Source organism: Tursiops truncatus, chromosome 3 (assembly GCF_011762595.2).
Source record: "Tursiops truncatus isolate mTurTru1 chromosome 3, mTurTru1.mat.Y, whole genome shotgun sequence".
In the NCBI taxonomy this organism is placed as follows: Eukaryota; Metazoa; Chordata; class Mammalia; order Artiodactyla; family Delphinidae; genus Tursiops; species Tursiops truncatus.
Genome location: NC_047036.1, coordinates 32,313,899 through 32,335,143, shown reverse-complemented (window position 1 = coordinate 32,335,143; position 21,245 = coordinate 32,313,899). Strand labels below are relative to the sequence as shown.

The following is a 21,245-nucleotide window of genomic DNA, read 5'->3' as shown; positions in this document are numbered from 1 at the left end:
CTGCCTAGCTAGAGCAGATGTCTACCAGCCGGAGGTTCGCCTTTGCAATATGCATTTTAGAAATAAGTCTGCTGAGAGCGGGGTCCACTCCCAGGTGAGTCGCTTTTCCCTTTGTCTCTGGAATTTCCCTGTAGGCTTCGATAGTTCAGAGTTTGCTTTAGTAGCAGAGCAGCAAAGCAGGTAAAACATTTTTACGCACATCGAGACATAGAGCCCCAGAATTTAAACTTTGAAAAAGGGTGAGAAAAAGCCTGAGGGTGTCTTTCAAAGTCTTCTGAGGATATCTGCTGCTGTTTCCAGGGATTTCTTTTAAACAAGGTATTCAAGTGTGAAGGCTGAGATGGTCTTCAAATACTGGACTTAGGAAACAAAGTTGGTTTTTACTAGAGTATAATAAACCTGGGTATATCAGTATCTAAGGTCTGAGAAGTTTAAATTTAAGGCAATAAATCTTTCCCTCACTCTGCCTCAGTGTCTAACACTCTTAACTATTGGCTACATCCTCCTTTTGCCCCACATCAGGCAAAGCTTAAGCATTTTGCTTCTCCTCCGTGACATCCCAAGTTGTATCCAGAGGCACACGTTTTGTCCTTAGGTTTAGGGTGGTATTTTCTTCCATTTGAGAAGAATCACCATGATGCAGACCTGTTGGCCAGGCTTCCAGGAAAGACACTTTCTCTTCTTATGCTCTGATCCTAATTGGGAACATGAAGCCCACACCAAGCCCACCCAGGAGATAAACCAAGCAGACAAGACGTGCTCACTGACTGTCTACACTGTACCCAGAGTGTCTGGAGAACACACAGTCCTGTGTCATCTGATACAGCATGATCTCATCCGGTGATGGTATTAAAATATTCTGGCCTTTGACAATATAGCTGGGGGAAATTATCTACCCAAACACTGTCCCTCTGCCTGCTGTGACTGTGACCTGTATCCAATTTCCCTTTGGTCATTTGAGTCTCGGTTTCACCAAATTCTATTTTGGACGCTAATGTCCATCTCAGGCACATTTTTGCCAGCCTCCCAACTGCAGTGGAGGCTGCCATTCCGCCTGGACCCCACCAGGCACGTGGTTTGCTCACAGGGTTGCATCTTCTAGGAGGGGGCACACAGAGGCACTCTACGGACCAGCCAGGGCTTGGGTGAAGTGCTCCGCCAGGGTTTCCTTCATCCCTTCACTTCCTCTTCCCACATTATTTAAGAAACATTGTTCTAGGGCTTCCCTGGTGGCACAGTGGTTGAGAGTCTGCCTGCCGATGCAGGGGACATGGGTTCGTGCTCCATTCCGGGAAGATCCCACATGCCACAGAGCGGCTGGACCCGTGAGCCATGGCCACTGAGCCTGTGCGTCCAGAGCCTGTGCTCTGCAACTGGAGAGGCCACAACAGTGAGAGACCCGTGTACTGCAAAAAAAAAAAAAAAAAAAAAAGAAGCATTGTTCTATTCAGAAAATATTTGCATTTACTGGGCATCAGGTACAAAGGGGATCTGGGAAGGCAGTTACTGAAAGTGGCTTTAGCCCTCTTGTACTTACCCTGACCCTTTCTTAAGTTAAAAAAGTAATTTAAAAACCCAAATTCCTGGATTGTGACTCTTGCTCGTCAGAAAATGAGAGGCCATGAGGAAGGCTTCCGCCGCTTTGAAGTTTGGACCCCCTGGGTCCTGGCCACCCTCATCTGTTTCAGGGAGGACCAGAAAGCCCCCTTGGCTGCCCCCCAGCTCTGAGCAGCTGCACCTCTGGCTGGGATTTGGTTGCAATCACTCTCACTGCCATGCCCTCGGGAGTGTGGTAGGGTTGTCCTGCTCCAAACACTCTGTGCTCTGCCCTTTGATACGGGGTTGAGGTCAAACAGAGTGTTCAGACCAGCCATGAAGCAGGACATGCAGTTCAGCCAAAGAACTGAGGTTTGCAAATGATTTTAAGATACAGATTTGATCAGAATGAAACATTCCTCTGGAACCAGCCTTCCCAAGCTCAGGTTGAGGCGCCAATACTTACTGACCAACTGTATAAATCTGGGCAACCTCTACGAACTGTTACTCAGCATCTCTGTACCTTGGTTCCTTCCTCTGTAAGACGGTGATTGTATTCATTTCCTAGTACCACAAACTGCGTGTCTTCAAAGAACGGAAATTTATCATCTCACAGTTCTGGAGGCTACAAGTCTGAAATCAAGGTGTCAGCAGGGCCACGCTCACTCTGAAATTCTGGTGGGGGATCCTTCCTAGTCTCTGGTGGTGGCCAGCAATCTTTCACATTCCTAGGCTTGCAGCTACATCATTCTGATCTCTGCCTCTGTTATCACATGGCCATCCTCACATCCTCTCCTGTCTGTGCATGTCTGTCTGGCTCCAGATTTCCCCTTTTCAGAAGGACACCAGTCATACTGGATTAGGGTCCATCGTAATGAGCTCATTTTAACTTGATGACCTCTGTAAAGACCCTCTTTCCAAATGAAGTCACATACTGAGGTACAGGGTATAGAACTTCAACATATCTTTTTGAGAGAACACAATTCAGCCCATAACAATGACAAGGAAAGTCCCTACCTAATAAGGTTCTACGTGAACATTAAATCTTTATACATGTTATACACTTACAACATCTGTGCTTGGCATGCTGTAAGAACTGAATAAATGTGAAGTATTCCTTAAAATAATAACCTTGCTATCCCTTTCACTTTGATATGCTTTCTGGTTTAGGATAGGAGGGGATGGAATTACAGCTAGCCTTCGGGGGAGAGCACATGGCCACAGACATTGTATCTTAAGCCATTGCTACAATAAGCTATTGCAACTGCTGAACAGTTGGGGATTTCCAACAATCACTTGTTTGCAAACACAAGCATGCCCATGAGACTAGGTCATGAGGGGACATCATCTCTTACGTTTCTCAAGGTAGAATAGAAATGTGAAAAAACAAAAGCAAAAACAAACCCTGTACAAGTAGAGTAACAGCTCATAATATAGGTTCCAGAGCCAGGCAGTTGGGTTTGAGTTTGAGGTCCACAATTTACTAGCTGTGTGACCCTAAGCAAATTCCTTAACTTCTCTAAACCTGTTCCTAGCACCTGCACAATAGGAATAAAAATGTGACCTGCTGTGAAATCCCCAAGATAATAAATGCAATGTGCTTAGCACAGTGACAGGCAAGCTGGCTGTGAGTATAGCTATCGTTAGTTTCTTCCTTTTCATTTGTAAATAACAAAATATTTACCTGGTTCAAGGGTCAAAAAATATAACAAGTATACATTGAGAAGTCTTAATTTCCCTACTCCTAGCTTTTCATGAGATTTGTGTTATATGTAAAGTACTTAGATCACTCCCCGTCTCCCACCTCACCCTTTCCCCACAGGGAATACCCTTTATTAATTTCCTGTATCTTTCCAGTATGTTTTTATGTGGATTAAAGCATGGAGCTAACTATAATCTTCCTCTTCCTCTTTCTTTCATAAAAGGTATCATATCATATATACTATCTTGTACTTTGCTTTTCTTCTTTTTACTTTGCAATATATCCTTGAGACCTTTCTGTATCAGTAGAAAAGGAACTTCCTCTTTCTCCTCACAAATGATTAATTTTCCATTGTCTGGATATACAGTTCAGATAACCGCTTTTATTAACGAACATTTGGGTTGTTTCCAGTTTTGTATTATAAGCCATGTTGCAATGAATATCCTTATTCACATATCATTTTGCAAATGGATAATTGTACCTGAGGATTAATTCCGAGAAGTGATATAACTGAATCAAAAGGTATCGGCTTCAAGCTTTTGCTGAAATTGCCCCACAGTCCCGTGGGTGGGTATTATTTTACACTTTCGCCAGCAGAGCGTAAGAGTGCTTGTTTCTCCAAAGCTTTGCCAATGGGAGCTCTAGGCCAACAGCTTGATATTTGACAACCTCATAGGTGAAAAATGGCATCTTTGAATAGTTTTAATTTGCCTTTCTCTTAATCAGGTTACACATCTTGTCATAAGTTTAAAGGCTATATGTATTTTGGGGGACAGTGAACTATCTATATTCTTTGCCCATTTTCCTATTGAGTCTCTTGTCTTTCACTTAGAGATTTCTATGATGACTTAGTATATTAGTCCTTTTTCTCTGGTATGAATTACAAACGTCTTTCCCAGTTTGTCATTCATTTTCTGGCTGCATATGTGGGTGTTTATAGTTGTCATATTTATTTTATTCTTCGTTTTCTAATAGTTAAGGAATTCTAGACTGGGAGTTAGAAATCCAAAGAGTAGCTGAGTAGGTCACCTCTGGAGAGAAACTGCCTGGGTTTGAATCCCAACTCTGCCACCAAGTAGCTGCTGTGTAATCTGAGAAAAATTACTCACCATTTCTGTGGTTTAGTTTCTCATCTTTCAAGAATGATAATACTGGTAGAAGATATCTCATAGTGCTGATGTAAAAAGTTAAATGAGATAATGAATATAAAAGTTTAGAAGAGATCCTGCCATAAACTAAGCACTCAGAAATGCTAGAAATTATCATTCAATTTATTTTAATCAAACTTAACAATCAGGAAAAATACCCAAACCCTCACTAAACTTGGGAATAACTATTAAATTGAAAATGTCCAGAGAATTCTCTGGCTGTCCAGAGAATGGTTAGGACTCCATGCTTTCACTGCAGAGGGCATGGGGTTTGATCCCTAGTTGGCAAACTAAGATCCCACAAGCCACACAGTGTGGCCAAAAAAAAAAAAAAAAAAAAACAGAATTGAAAATATCCAAAACATCAGTTTTTTTTCTCCTTCTTTGGTTGTATCCATCTGTGTTTTTAATATCCATATTTAATATAAGTTAACAGGTATTTGTTTATGAATTATTATTGGCCAAGTATGGTCTTTTTTATTCACCTATTTAATACAGGAAATATTTATTGTTTGCAACGTGGGCTGGACATTGCTTCAGGAGCTGTAGTGTAGTACAGAGCATGTAATTACCAAGGGTCTCTGCCCTCAGTGAGCTTACAGACTAGAGGAGAATATCAACAAGTAAATGGCAACTGCAATTCAACCAAGTTCTCTGAGTGAGGCCTGTGATGCTAAGGGCAACACGCTCCCCTGAGCCTAACCACTCACTTGTGCACTGGCTTCATCTGCTCCAGCCTCATCAAGGACTTTGCTCTTTTAATTCTGACCCCTCTCCTGCATTATCAGTATCTCCCTTTGTACCAAATCATTCCCATCAGCTTGCAGACATGTTGTAACATTTCCTTTAAATGTTTGCTCTGTCCTCAGACTTACTCAACACACCCACTCACTTCCAGCCTCATGGTGTGAAATATCGCTTATATTCTGACATCTCTCAAATTTATATCTATGATTCTGATCTCTTTCCTGAGCCCAGTGTCCAATTACTTAGTCAACATCTCTTCTTGAAAATGTAACAAGCATCCCAAACTTAACATGTCCAGAACATACCTATTGATTTCTCTACCCATCCTCATCCAACCTGCACTACTACTCAACAAGTTACTCACATAAAAACCGGGGAACAATACTTGACTCCTCTATTTGTGTCATTGCCACATGCAATGTAACTGCAGGTGCTGTTGGCCTTACCTCGAAAATATGTCCCAAATCTACCCACTTCTCCCTGTCTCCACTGTGACCATTTTAGCCCAAATCACTATCCTTTCTGCCCTGCATCCACTTTTGTCCACTCCCCAATAGTCAACTCTCCACCCAAAAACCAGGGAAAGCTTTTGAAAATGTAAATCTGTTACTGTTGCTCTCATATTCCTCTAAGGATTCCCATCAAGCTCCGAATCAAATCCAACTTCCTCACTACAGCCTACAAGGCATGAGCTGCTGCTGCCTGTTCCTCCAGATGCACCTCACTCTCCTTTGCGGTCACTCTGCTCTGTTTGCTGTGCCTCCAACATGCCACCTCAGGGCCTTTGCACTTACTTTCCCCTAGCTTACAACACTCTTCTCCCAGATCCTCGCATAGATTCTCTCTGATATCATTCAGATACTTAATCAAACAGCACCTCCCTGTTCTGGTCACTTTTACTGTGTAACAAATCATTACAAAACAGTAGCTTAAAATAAGACCAACTATTTCTTTGGTTCTTGAAGCAGGGCGTTGGCTGGGCTCAGTTGGGCGGTTGTCATGGGTCTCTCACATGGATGCAGGCAGATGGTGGCTGTGTCTGAGGTCATCATGACAACTTCTTCACTCACGTCTGTCACCTGGGCTGGGAAGACCCAAACAGCTGGGGGACTAGAGAAATTGAGTCTCCCTAGGAATCTCTCGTGTGTGTGTGTGTGTGTGTGTGTGTGTGTGTGTGTGTGCGCTCTCCACATGGTGGACTCAGGGTAGCTAGCTTCATACGTAGTGGTGAAAGGCTCCCAGAACAAGTGTCTTTAGATAAACCAGCATGGGCTTCTCTAACCTAGACTTAAAAGGCATGCAGGCTCTCTTCCACTGCATTCTACTCCTCAAAAGCATTAACAAAGACCCTACCAGCCTCAAAAGGGGGACGCATAGACCCCATCTTTGATGAGCCTAATTTCAAAGAATTTGTGAACACGTTTGTAAAGCGCCACACCTGCTCTGAGAGGGTCCTCTCACCACGCTCTATAAGAAATGCCCAGCCCTGTGGGGCTTCAGCGCAGCCCTAAGGCACTTTTTGTCCCCTTACCCTGGTTTATTTTCCTTCACAGCTCACAGGTCTTAACTGATACTGCATGTTGTATTTCCTAGTATACTCTTTCATTGTATCTCACCCACTGGAGCGCAGGCTCCGTGATGGTCAGGATGTCGCCTTGTGGCCCCAGTTACCAGAACAATTCGTGACATAGAGCAGACCCTCCATAAATGTTACTGAATGTTGGCTCATTGGAAGCACATGAGAGAAGCTCTTGACTAAGACTTGGGAAACCAGAAAAGTCCTGAAATTTTAGAGTGTTGGCCACTGCTGTTATATTATCTCTTCACCTTGATGAATTGCAGGAGCTAAACAAACTGGCAGATCCATGGGTTAAGGATGCAGTCTTAATTAGCTTCTATTTCTCCACTCAAAGGAGCCACATTGTCTTATTTATTGACAAAAAGCTTCCTTCCTACAGCAGGTGTTTTCCTGCCTGGGCCCACCACAAAGTGTCCTGGGGTGTGAACTGCTCCTGAGGTTTTCTTTTTCTAAAGTTGGAAACCTCTCTTCATGGCAGGGTGATGGGACCAGGTGTACATCAATGGCTCTTCATTCAATGCATTTCTGGCCCAGAGTTAGACCTCCTGCCATGTTGATGTACATCACTTTGATCTAGGAAATGACTTTCAAGCTGAGATTGAAACACTTGGAAATAGGCTTTACTTGATAAACACATTTCATCTACGAATCCAGAAAGTGCTTCACAAATACTTCTCCACTCAGCCTAATAGCTCAGCAGGGTGAAAGGCAGGTGGTAAGCATTGTACATACACAGTCTTTGAGCTACAAAAGATTGTCTGTCTAGTGAGTCAAAGGGGCTGGGGAGGGGGTACTGGGCTCAGAAGGAGCTATCCAAGATCACTCACCCTCTTTCTTAATATTTATGGAATGCATTCATTTCAATAACATATTCCCCTTGCATAATCTATTATTTCCTCTTAATAATTGCCTCAAGTCCTGCCTTTATTTTGCCTCTAAATATCCAGGTACCTGGTGCAGTGAAGGCAAAACATCCAGGTGTTCCCACAATTTTCAATTTATTTTTGCCTAATTTGACAACATTTAGGTGTAAGCTTCAAAAAATATACCCAGGCAAGAGCCAGATTGTCCAATTGGTGTGCTTTACCTGGAGCTGCTATATTTTAAAAATGTATTCTTAAATAAAAATGTAAATACATTCTTTAAAAATATATTCTGCTATATTTTAAATATATTCTTATTAACTTAATGTGTCTCCAAATGTCTACAAATCATCAGACTATTACATCCAGCAATTATTGGATAAGCCATGACCCTTTAGATTATTTCAAAGGGGATTTGAGTTGGTTGGTGGTGGGGGGGAAGGCAGCACAGGAGAGAGAGCAAAATTGCAGTAAACTAGGAGTGGAGAGACATAGATTCTAAATCCAGTTTTGCTACTAACTGTCCAACTTTGAATAATTAGCATAATTCTCTGTTTTTAGTTTCCCACCTATAAAGTATAATACCTACAAAATTTACCCTCAGTGGTAGAATAAAGGTTTAATGAGAAAATGAGCTTTGGAAATTATCTAGTAAAACTAGTAGAAAACATAGGTATTGCTTAATCAAAAAACTTTTATGAGTGTTATGGGCTGAATTGTGTCCCTCCAAAATTTAAATGTTGAACTTCCAAACCCCAGACTTCAGAATGTGACTGTATTGGGGGTCATTGGGGCAGGCCCTAATCCAATACAACTGGTGTCTGTGAAAGAAGAGTAACTTTGAACACAGACATGTACTGAGGAAAGACCAAATGAAGATGCAGGAAGAAGATTGTCATCTGCAAGTCAAGAAGAGAGGCCTCAGAAGGGACCAACCCCACAGACACCTTGACCTCAGACTTCTAGCCTTCAGAATTGTGAGAAAATAAATTTCTGTTGTTTAAGCCTGTGATGCCTTGCAAGCAAATGAAAGACTACACCGAGCCTGATATCTAGTGGGGTGCAAGTCCCACTCTGAGGGCAAGGGTGGGATCTGTGCAGACCTTCCCACAGGACCAGGTTGGATCATTCAGGAAATGAATCTAAATCACAATCTAGGAGGGCAATAAGAGATCAAAGGCGAAGTTCTGGTGCTCTATTCTAAGTCCAAGGTGTGAGTCAAATATGTAAAAAAAAAAAAAAAAAAAAAAAAAGGAGTCCTGAAGTTAGAAGGAAGGGAATTAGTGTGCACATTGTTAATATGGGGCTATTATTAATGTGACGGATGTTAGAGAATCATATACAGGCAGTGTCAGTATCATTGGAGCAGGGTCCTGGTCACTGATGTGTAAGACAGATGAACAGCCTTTCTGATCGGCCCCCTTCACTGACTGGGCTCTCGGCTTGCCCACCAAAGGACTGTAACTCACTCTGCAGTATTTGCAGTGAGTTTTACCTTCCATACATGATCCCCCAGTCTGTACTGTACTCTCTGAACTAGTTATTCATTGAAGCTGGTCTCAATGGCAGGTGAGAAAGATTTAGGTGTCATACCACAGGTCTATTTAGGGTGTGGTTTCTAGAACAAATCTCTCTGGGGGAGATGCTGAAACAAAATGCTAACATGATCTTCTAAGTAAGTGATATATACAAAAAGGATAGACAGGAACAGATAATCCAGCTGACGGCAGCAGGCCTAACTAATACTGGAAAAACTAGATCCACAGATTGCAAAGATCCATAGGGACACTAATAGGCAAAGCCTAGAGTAATTCCTAAAACCAGTGATAAAGCAGCTCAGTGACTCAGGTCAGTGGCAACCTCAAGCTTGGGTTATGTGATGAAATTGGCACCCCCATACTTGAATTCCACCCCTTTGGATTTCATGGATACCCACCAGATGGTGCCAAGAAGTTTTCCTCAACATTGTGTGAACATGAGAATCACCTGGCCTACTTTTTAAGAACATTGATGCCTGAAGCCCATCCTCAGAAAGCTTGATTTAATTCGTGTGGAATGGGGAATCTCAATCTTACAGTTCCTATTTTTACTCTCTGAGGATTATGATATGCAATCAGTAGTGAGACCTGCTGCTATAGGTCATAAAAGTGCATCTGCCATTGCCTCTTGATGAGGCCGGTCAGTTCCAGATGAGGATTTAGTCTGATGGAAAAGTTCTAGCAGCAAATTTCTCAGCCATGTGGTTTCAGATAGATACTAATACTCAAACCTCCATGAAATCAGTTTCTTCAAGGAGTTTTGGCAGCTTGTCTAATACGTTTTTAACCTGCACTTTTAGAAGATTGAAGCTCATCAAGGCTTCTGATTTTCTGAATGATGTAGGCAAGGGTCAGGCTTACAGAAATGGTATCTCCAGTCATTAGGGTTGCCTAATGACAAGCAAGTCTTGCAAAAATATGATATGAGTGGTCCACCAGGAGACGATAACCTAGAGAAATACAGACCTAGGTCTGTCCTAGACCACACGATCAAGAACTTTCTTCCTCTTCATGCACTTAGTTTTTCATTTATTCGTTCGTAAAGCATTTACTGAGCACCTACTATGTTCCAGACACTTGATATGTAAGCTGAGCAAGATTGAAAATTTCCTTAACTCACTGATATTTTTACCTAGAACATAAGATCTGTTAGTTTGGGGATCACGGTTTCTGTCTTATTTTGTTTTGTTGTTTTGCATACCATTGTATCCTCAAAGCCTAGAAAATAATAGACAGTAAATATCTGATGAGTGAATAAATGAGTGAATAAATAAATTAAATTAAACATGTCATTGCAAAGACACTTATGTTATAGGGAAGAACAAGACGTTATAAGAATATGTACGTAGAAAGGTAAATTACATGAGGGGTTAGGGAAGGTTTTCTGTAAAAAAAAAATATGTTGAAGATGAGATCAGTGTGGTGAATAGGAAACAGTAGGTTTAAAGGCCTGAGGCTGTGAGAAAATGTAGCTTATCTTGGGCATTTCAAGTTCGGCATGGCTGGGGGAAAAGTGAAGGTGAAGAATTAGGAAGAAGACGGGCCATGTAGAGAGCTCTGGACCATGTGTGTTAGTTTCCTGTAGCAGCTGTAACAAATGACCACATGTTAGTGGCTTAAACAACACAGATTTATTATCTTACAGTTGTATAGGTCAGGCATCTGAAATGGGTCTCACTGGCCTAAAATCAAGGCTCCGGCAGGGCTACGGTCCTTTCTGGAGGCTCTAGGGGAGAATCTATTCCCCTGCCTCTTCCAGCTTCTAGAGGCTGCCTGCATTCCTTGGTGAAACTCCTTCTGTCTTCAGAGCCAGCAAGAGTGGATGGAGTCCATTTTCATGCTTTGAATTTCTCCTGCCACTTCTGTCTGCACATCTCTCTGAACCACTCTTCTCCTTTTAAGAGCTCGCATAATTGGAATGGGCTCATCCAGGTAAAATACAGAATAATTTCCTCTTAATCACACGCTCAGAGTCCCTTTTTCCATGTAAAGTAACATATTCACAGATTCTAGGGATTAAGACACAGATGTTTTGGGGGGTCATTACTCTGCCTACCATATCATGTTAGAAAGTTTGGACTTTATCCTCAGAACAGAGAGAAGCTACTGAAGAGTTTCAGTGGGGGAATGAATGATAAGCTTTGCATTTTTAAAAGATCGCTCTGGGGGCTTCCCTGGTGACGCAGTGGTTGAGAGTCTGCCTGCTAATGCAGGGGACATGGGTTCGAGTCCTGGTCTGGGAGGATCCCACATGCCGCGGAGCAACTGGGCCCGTGGGCCACAACTACTGAGCCTGCGTGTCTGGAGCCTGTGCTCTGCAACGAGAGAAGCCGCGACGGTGAGAGGCTCGCGCACCGCAATGAAGAGTGGACCTCGCTTGCCACAACTAGAGAAAGCCCTTGCACAGAAACGAAGACCCAACACAGCCAAAAAAAATAAATTAAATAAATTAAAAGAATGCTTAACATTTAAAAAAAAAAAGATCGCTCTGGGCGATTTAGGGAAACAGGATTAGAAAAAAATGACTGTCATCTAGGAGAGATGAAATGTTAGTGTAGACCAGAGAAGTGTCTGGAAGAGATGAAGGGTGGAAGGATTTGAGAGTCATTTATGACTGTAAAGAACAGGTTTTAGTGGTTGATTCGATATGGGGGATGAGCTTCGATAAGACAAGTACCACCCTAGTCTGGTTAGGGTGACTGCATAAATGGAGACACTGTTTACCAAGACAATAAATACAGGAGGAGAAGCCTTGAGAGAAGAGGAAAAAGAATGGATTTGTCTGGGGATACATTAAATTCATGAGCCATGAAGACATTTAAGTGCAGATGTCCAACTGGGAGTTATATCCAAGGGTTTAAAATTCAGAAGAGCTGTCTGGCCTGCAGACTTAGCTCTGGGTGTCATTAACATATACATGGAAACCAAAGACCTGGGAAAAGTGTAGAAAGAAAAAGAAAAGAGATCCAAGGACAGGAGCTTGAGGAAAAACAGCATTTCTGAGACTGTCAAAGGAGAAGGAGCCTGAACAGGAGAGTAGGAGAACAGGATGCAGGGGAAAGAAGCAATAAAAGGGGTCTAATGTCATTCAGTCCAAGGGAAGAGATTATTTTAAAGAGCAAGAGTGGTCAACCGTATTGACAGCTGTGAAGCAGTTGGTAAGATAAGAACTGAGGGAAACCACGGAGCCGGCCACTTGAAGTCATTGCTGACTATGGCAAGAGCGATGACCTTGGGTCAGGAGGGTTGAGCTGTAATTGGAAGGTAAGGAACAAGAAACCAGGGTGCAAACTACTTTTTCCAGAAAGTTGGCCTAAAAAAGATGAGAGAGTTTTGGAGGTAGCTAAAAGGAGGAGATGAGACTTGTTTTTATTTTGGAAGAGAGAGAAACAGAAATATGTTTATAGCAATTCCTTTGAGTGTCATTGTGAAGGGTGGGAGGGAGGTGGGGTAGCTTGAAGGAAATGTAAAGTTCAGGAAGAGTATTCTATTTGTTCATTCCTTTGTTTGTTTATGTTTAATGTCAAAGACTTGAACACATTGTATTACAAATGGAAAGGAGCTGATTGTAAGGGAGAGGTTTAAATGGAGGAGAATCTCGGTTCTCAAGAGCTCAAAGAGATGCTGGGATCTAGAGCTGTAGGGGAGGGATGGGCCTTACCATCTCTCTGAAATAAGAGGCTGCACCAGAAAAAGGATAGGTGCCCGTTCGGGGAAAGTGGGGCAGGAAGTTGATAAGATTCTTGTTTCATGGCTTCTGTTTTTGGATTTCTTTCTGTCACTGAATAAGATAGTAATCCAAGAGGGTGCTGCAACTACAAGAGATCCAAATGGTGAACCAAGAGAGATAGAAGAGTTCAAAGCCAGAAAAGCACAGCTGGGGGTGGGAGGGAAGGTTAGAAGTGCCAAAAAGTATACCTTGAAATTCAGAAAGATGAGGAATAAGTCCAGATACGGACTGTGAAATGGGAAGTTCGCACATACAGAATCTAGGGACAGGAGAGCTTGATTTATGAGGCGCTTACCACAGGAACGGCTGGGTGCGCTGGCTTAAATTTGCAAGAAAACCCAGCAACTTGAGGATTTGCCAGACTCTCTGGGGGGTACAAAGTGAAACAAGGCTTCTAGCTTCAATGAGTCTGTACACTAGTTGGAAATATAAGATTAATCAGAGAAGAACACACAGCCGGATGACTTGCTAGTTTTCTTCATCACCATCATCATTATTGTTGTTGTTGTTAGGGCGAAGGTTAAATTACAATGCAGTACAAGAATTAAACAAAAAGTTGAGTTGAAAATACAAAATAGCACGTGATCAAGTGTCAAAATGCGAGATGGAAGAAAAGGATAAATACTGTGGTACAGAAGGGGGAAAGGAGTAAATAAAATTGAACGGGTTTGTGAAGACTTTTTAGAAAGAAGCACACACGATGGTCATTATAAGCTGGTGTGTTTTATTGTCTTAGTTATGACTCGGAGCTCATGGAAAGCAGTGACACGTCATTGCCCATAGACTGCAAGATGAGCTCCTGGAGCAGTTGGTCCAACTGTGACCCTTGCCTCAAACAAATGGTAAGCATTCGTTGCCATTCCCCACTGATGTCCCCAAGTGGAAACTGTACTGCCAGCATCTCCAGGAAAATGACTATGAGGCAGAGAGGGCCCCAGCTGAGTTCCAAACCCGGAAGGAAAGAGAAATACCTAAATGGATGAGACTAACCTTGCTGGGAAACCTGAGTGTCGCACAGTGACTAAATGAGTATTGGGAGGAACCATATTCTATAGAAGAGCCCGCCAACCCCACCATGTGAGTTGTTCCTTCAAGTGACATCAGGCTTCTATCTTAAAACCTTTGACTCAGCTGGGTTTGGAGGGCTGCAGTGGTGTGGATGCAGTTTTAGATCAGAATCCCTTCTTGGCCTTAGAAACGCTAACATTTCCAGCTGTTCCTGGGCAGTTTCGCTCAAGGAGCATTGAGAACTTTGGACAATTTAACGGGCAAAAGTGCGTGGACGCTGTAGGAGATAGACGTCAGTGCGTGCCCACGGAGACCTGCAATGACCCTGAGGATGACTGTGAAAATGACTTTCGATGCCATACAGGTAATTCTCCCGTTGCCTAGTGTGGGTTTCGATGTCCCCTCATGAGCGAAAAGAAGAGAAATGTGCTTCCAGACGCTCATGCTTCCAAGCATGAAAAGGGGCTGAGAAAAGGGCCATCTATATAGTCTATACAAAAAATTCAAATACAGGTGTGGTCCCTCCCCTCTATCATTAAAGTATGTTTGATAACTTAAGAAAAAGAGAGAGAATTTGGCCTGAGAGACACGGTGTCTTTCTGTCTTTCCTGATTTTGATTGCAGGCACATGCATAAAGAGGCGACTTCTGTGTAATGGTGACAATGACTGCGGAGACTTTTCAGATGAGGATGACTGTGAAAGTGACCCTCGTCCTCCCTGCCGCAACAAAGTGGTGGAAGAGTCGGAGCTGGCACGGACAGCAGGCTACGGGTCTGTACCCCACGTGGTAGAAGGTTTGAGCTGGTACAAAGAGTAGCCTTGAGTCTGTATTCTGTTTGAATTACATTTGAGCATGAAAGAAGGTAAATGCTGAATCAGTATCTCAAGACCATTTGGACAAACTGCCTGGCCTTGGTAGGCATCTGTAGAATAGACTAGACCATCAGGATGATAGGTGATTATTTCCGAGTCCAGTAAGAGATGAGAAACCTTGTTTATCAACCTCTGGAAGACCATAGCAATATTGAAATGACATGTTAACATTTGAAATTGAACTGCCAGTAGTAGGTCTGACAATTCGATTCAAATATTTGTATAGCCAGGAAGCCTGTCTTCTGCTGGAATTTCTCTTGGATATATACCTGGGTAGAAATTCTCTCTCAGGAGATGCCAGCGTTCTGGAGATTACCCAAGAGGAAAAGGACAGAGGAAACAGTTCTGATGCCAGATGGGGCTGGTGTTGGGACTCTGGTTCTCATCAAAGAACCGAAATTTCACTTGTTTCCCACACAAACTATAGGCATTCCAGCAGCAGGGTCAGCTCGGATGAGACGTCTTAGACAGTTTAGAACTTAGAGTTACACAGAATAGAGACCATTTGCAGAGATCTGTGCTCTCAGAGTTGGAAAATAACATAGGCCTGAGGTTCTGTACTGTTCTGTTTCATTTAGTTAGAGAACATTCCAGGGATGTCCACAGCAAAGTTTCCATTAGCTGTTCTGATCTGTTTTCAGTAAAGGTACTTTGGGTGGATTTGTTGGCAAATTGTCCCCAACAGAGACACAGGTGTTCCCCCGTCCAGTGGTATATTGACAGCGATGGCACATGGCTGTGTTTCATGGTCTGTAATGCAATGTGTCTCTTCATCCTCATAACCCCAGTGCCTTGTTCATAATAGACACTCAATTAATACTGGTGGGTTGATAAATAGGTGAATTAATTAATTAAAATAAATGCTTCTAAAATACTGTCAATTGCAACAGGTAAGATTGAAACTGGGTCTCTGGAAAGAAATTCAGGCTCAGGACTGGAGTCCTGGGAATGGAAATAAGGAGAGGAAAGAAGATGGGGGTGATGGTAAGATCAAGGCCTGATAGAGGGACTAGGGCAGTGGTTCTCAACCAGAGAGGATTTTCCTCTTGGGGGACATTTGGTCATGTCTGGAAGTTGTCAGTGGCCACGACTGTGGGATATGGAAGTGGGGAGCTTTCCGGGGTGGAGGGGTGAGGGAAAACTACTGACATCCAGTGGGTAGAGACCCTGGATGATGCTACAATGCACAGGACAGCAACATGTCAGGAATGCTGAGGTTGAGAAGAACCCTACACTGAGGAACTGGGCAGTTCCTAAGACAGGACCTGTGTATCAGGTTTGGCTGAAAAAAGAGATGTCTCCTCTCTCTAAGGCAGATGAAACATCCACTTGTTTAATCACCATAGGAAAAAAATTTCAGGATACCAAGAGTCAGACCCCAGATAAAACATTTCACGTATCCTTTATCCCTTCATAAAATCTTATCCTAGCAGAGTCCAAATATAACCCACAGTGCCTTTTCCCAGAGCCTAAAAGTAGGAATCTCGAATCACATGGGATGGTCTTGAGCCCTACACTCAGCAGGGCCTCTTCATAGTTGGCAGAAATGGAATGGGGGTTGTCCAAAACCTTATAGCCACAGCATGCTCCAATGAGTCCTGACTCTTCTTGCTGCTTTCCTCAGGGAGAGACTGTGAGTCCATGGTGAAAGCCCATTACTACTTTACTTGCTTTATTTGGGATCCAAGAAACGGTTTTCTCTCTAATCTAAACAAACAGGCTTGAAGCAGGGCATTACCTGTGTTACGTATGTCTCCTTCTATGCAAATTTACATCTGATTTTATAGGAAAAGGATACAGAAACCGCAGCCCTCTTGGCTGAAAAACAAACATTTGTAATCTATAGGTTTCCTTCGTTCGGGGAAGAGAAAATTTGTTCTATCGCCTTTGCCAGGGAGTTTCATAATGAGGCACACCCGAGAGTGGCCAGGACCCCTTAAATGCCTGCCTTAGCACGGTCAGGGCTGGTGATGACGGACGTCACAGGGCTGAGCCTTCAGGACTAAGTGAGAAAGTGGGGACCCAGCTGCGTGGAAAGGTTGGCTGAGAGGTGGAAAATGAGGTAGGCTCTGATAGAATCAGCCCACCAACGGTTTTGATTAAGTTCCCCATTACCATGAGCAGTCACCTATAGCTAACTTAGTCTTTATAACCTATTGTTCTCTGACAACTTTCATGTGCATAATACTTTGAATTTTTCAAGATCTTTTTGCACATTCCCTCTGTTGGCTTTTCATAAAAAACCTGTGGAGCTGGTTAGGGGTGGTATTACAGTCACCTTATAGATCAGAACTGAGTGAAATAAATAAGGCTATTTGACACATTTGTTGCTAGCAGAACTAAAATCCAAGTTTCCCTGACTGATAGAAACTACGTTTTTTTTTACCCTGCCACCTAACCTTCTCTTTCTCCCCATATACCCATCAGCACTGACGTCACTCCCCCTACATCACTACAAAGACCACAGGTCAATTCCCTGACTTCAAAGCAAAACTAACCTTAGAAGATGAAACTCCTTAAGTAGCTATTTATTACCCAAATATTTGAATTAAGAGCATAGAAGAGTAGCATAAATCAGTAACTAAGATTTAGGCTTTGTGACCGCCTGGAGGGGTGGGATAGGGAGGGTGGGAGGGAGGGAGACGCAAGAGGGAAGAGATGTGGGAACATATGTATATGTATAACTGATTGACTCTGTTAAAAAGCAGAAACTAACACGCCATTGTAAAGCAATTATACTCCAATAAAGATGTAAAAAAAAAAAGAGATTTAGGAAGAGGTTTCAAAATAACATGTTTTGTTATAGTTATGATATTGTTCAATACCATTGATATTACATATTTATTTACTATACATCTTCATTATGCTTATATGGGGCTATAGGACTACACCAAAATTGAACTAATAGCAGTAAACATCCTAATCACAGCAACATGCTTCTAAACTGTCCAGTCTGGAAAACCTCAACAAGTTTTATCAGAAGTAATATACGGTCAGATTCTTTTACACATGAAAGTCACAAGTACTCATAGTAATACATTTATACTTGTTTTCATTTGAAGGACTCTCATTTAAGTTCTCATGCCAGGAGAATCCACCTGTATCACACGTATTTCAGCCTCTTGTCTTGTAGGAATCTGAGATTCTCCACAGGTGTTCTGGGAAATCCCCAACCCATCTTGCATTCATTGAAAAAAATATAAATCCAAACCAGCTGTAAATGATGTGCTATACACAAGGAATGACTTTTGTGTGTGATCTAAGCATAACACCACTTCTGTGGAGGGAGCCTGCTCTTCAGTTCACTTGGTAAATTGGAACTGCCTACGGTTCTAGGTGCAGGTGTGAAAACAGGCATCTCTAAGTGCTGCCAAGGAACACATGCTTTTTATTTCCCAGGCGATGACATTCCATCCATGAGAAGTTTTCATGTTTCTTGGCAGAAAAAAATATTGGCTCATTCTAGACTAGACTGGCTGTCTCTGTAGTAGTGGAACCAAATCAGAAGTTTTGAAACATTTCTTGCTTCACCGTAACTTTCCAGATGGATCTAGCCTAGTGGGCAATTTGCTGTTCTGTGAAACAAAAACCTTCAAGCTGGGGTATGTATAGCATGGGGTACAAAGTGACTTTCCAAGGGGGAGATAGGTGAGTTTTATGATAATAGTTTCCTCAGGTAAGTCAAGCCTTGTAAGTCAAGTGGTCTCCGATTCTTTTTACCAACAGCATTGAGTGATGTCCTAATCAATTGTCAGGTAATGGACTATAAAAATAACTTTTAATGATAAACTAGTATGTGTTCTTTTTTTGGGGGGGGCATAAAACTCAGAAGATCAAAGAATTAAGTGACATTGCTGTGACAAAATTCTTTCTATTCTTATCTACTTATTTATGTGATTTAAATTTCTCAGCATTTACCTCTATAAAAATGGAAAGTAGAAATAAAATTGGTACTCAGCCCTATCTTTTTCTAGCAATAAGGAATATTCACCCATGGGTACAGTAGCTAATCAATTAATTAAAAAGGAAGCCCCATTCATTTCATTGAGAGATAACTATCCAATAAAATTTTACTTAGATTTATTAACTATTTTTAAATTTTAATATACTGAAATATACTACTAATAATGGTAAATCAAATCCAGAAGAATTTTTTAAATACTTAGACCTTATGGTCAAAGGATATTTAATGTTTTAAAATTTTCAATTAATACCTTTTTCATACAGAAAAGTATGAAAAAGTGATCAATTAAAACTTCCAAGCATAAAACTACATTACATTAGGTTAAAATTCTGGAGCAGAAATGGAATACAAATATAGATTCAAGCATAAAAGGGGGATAAGGGCATATGGGATATCTCCCTATCATCCACTCATCTTGCCATGAATCTTAAAACTGCTCTAAGAAATAAGGTCTATTTTTAAAAGAAGAAAGAATCCAAAGGAATACCATAAAACATCCAACTGTTAAAGAAATATAAACATTGTAGTCACTTGATACCCATCATCACTATAGAATTTATATTCCATTGGATTTATTTTTAAGAGGCAAAATAATTATATTTTAAAGCATAAATATTTACAGCTTGCTGAGAAGTTATATCCTTTGCAACTACTTAAACTTAAGAGGGAACATTTTAGATGTCCGACTAAAACTGTTTAAGGAGGCATAGTTTATCAACATTTTTAATAGATCAGACATGCAGAAAAATCTGAAGACCGCTACCCAAAAACATGCCATATACATTTCCACCTGCAGAATTTTGCACCCTCATTCCTTCTGCCCTTCAGGCCCCATCCTTCAAAACCCAAATCAAAACCTACTCCTTCTAAAACCCTTTTGATGACCCTGCCATGGGGACCTCTTCCTCTTGGGAACATTGTACATCACTTACCTGTACTATTCATTTGGCACATGTATATTCGTCCTTGGACTACTGTTTGAAATTGGTAATTATATCCAACCCCTTACCTTGAATATAATTTTAATGAGATCAAGGACTGTATTAACTGTCTTAATATTACCCACTGTTTATTACAAACACTACACTATCCGTAGATATAGTACTCTTAAGAATTCATCACCACTATAAGCAAGGATGAATGTCCTTATTCACTGAACGCGAAGAGGTTCAGCATCTCCGTTAATGAGATATATGGAAGACAAGTTCACTACAAAATAAAGAAAATGTACTTGAGGTCTTGTTTAAGAAACCAACACAGATCATTTGTTTCCAGTATTCTATGTCTTTGTATTGAAACCTTAGTAATATTTTTTAAACTATTGCTCACATGTTTGTAGATGCAGGGATGGGTGAAAAATTAAAGCCAAAATTTTAATCTCCCATCCAGGATAAGAGATTTAAGAAAGTAAACTAGATATATAGTGTTTCTTTTTTCCTCTCTTTTTTATTCGAGTGACTAGGTCTAATTTTTGGCCCTTTATTAGAAATTAGGGCCATAGCGTTTTTCATGAAAAGTATTTTTGGGAGAGCAAAAAAGTGAGAACGAGTTAATTCTAACTATACAGTCAGCCTTGAGAAAGGTATTCCTGAATCAGTTCCTTAACTTGCCTTTCATTCAAGTTGAGCTATAATGTTCATTTTCTGTGTAGATTCAAAGTTTATTAAGAATGTGCTGTTTATATAAAGATGTTTTTTAACTAACCAACTGGCAATAGGATACTCATCCACTTATTTTCCTTGCATTAGCAATGGGTTTGCAGTAAGTCATCCACACTCTTTGACAAATTGCTCTTGAAACCAACAACCGGCTTTGTAATCCAGCTCATTGGAGTTAGGGATGTGGTCCAGAACAATGGAAGACTTTATGCTTTTGTGCCAAGCTAAGTTATAGATGTGAGGAGCAAACCTCCATTTGGCCCCCCTGCCCTGGGGCCATTTATTCCAGATACAGTCTAGACAGCAATGACTATTTCTCCAATTAGTACTTCACAAAGAATGAACTGCTTCTTTTGCATACATTGGTTTTTGGCCTACGAATCAAAGTAAATACTTTTTGGGCTAAACAAGATTCCTATTTCTGAATTAAAGCTTGCCAAATGAAAATATTGTGCTGGGAGAAAAAAGTAGAACATTTGAGAATGCCTTGCTGGGTGATGACATTTTAGTGTTCCTCTTGTAAGTATAATAGGAGGAAAATAAGCCTGGAGGGAACAAGGTTCTTGACAATCAATGAGACAGCTGGAGGGAAAGGTTTAAGTTTAAAGAGAATGGAGAGAGAAAGAGCCCCAACGTTGATTCACAGATTAAAAATTATATGCATAAGTTATTCTGCCCCCATGAGATGCTCTGTTCTCAAATAATGTAAAGCGGTGGTATTAGCTCACCAACGGAGGCTAGCTAAGGGTTACATCAGTGGAGTTCCACTCTTGAAGCCAGATGGACCCTTGCTTCCTACTTACTGCATTTCTTTCATTGTGCTCAACGGTGCCCTAGTTGCCTAGAAGAGTTTATAAGACCTTCTTAATATGTACTTCCCGCCCAGGACACAGAGCAG

At 41.5% G+C, this 21,245-nt stretch overlaps 1 protein-coding gene across 1 annotated transcript in view; it reads left to right on the top strand.

The window, feature by feature from the left end:
• Positions 1-21,245, top strand: part of C9 (complement C9) — a 49,496-nt gene continuing 28,251 nt past the window's right edge. Inside the window, exons 1-4 of the mRNA XM_019929241.3 lie at positions 1-94; positions 13,580-13,685; positions 14,071-14,215; positions 14,476-14,623. Of these exons, the coding sequence (XP_019784800.2) occupies positions 18-94; positions 13,580-13,685; positions 14,071-14,215; positions 14,476-14,623 (476 nt within the window). The 5' untranslated portion in view covers positions 1-17. The remainder of the gene's footprint in view (positions 95-13,579; positions 13,686-14,070; positions 14,216-14,475; positions 14,624-21,245) is intronic.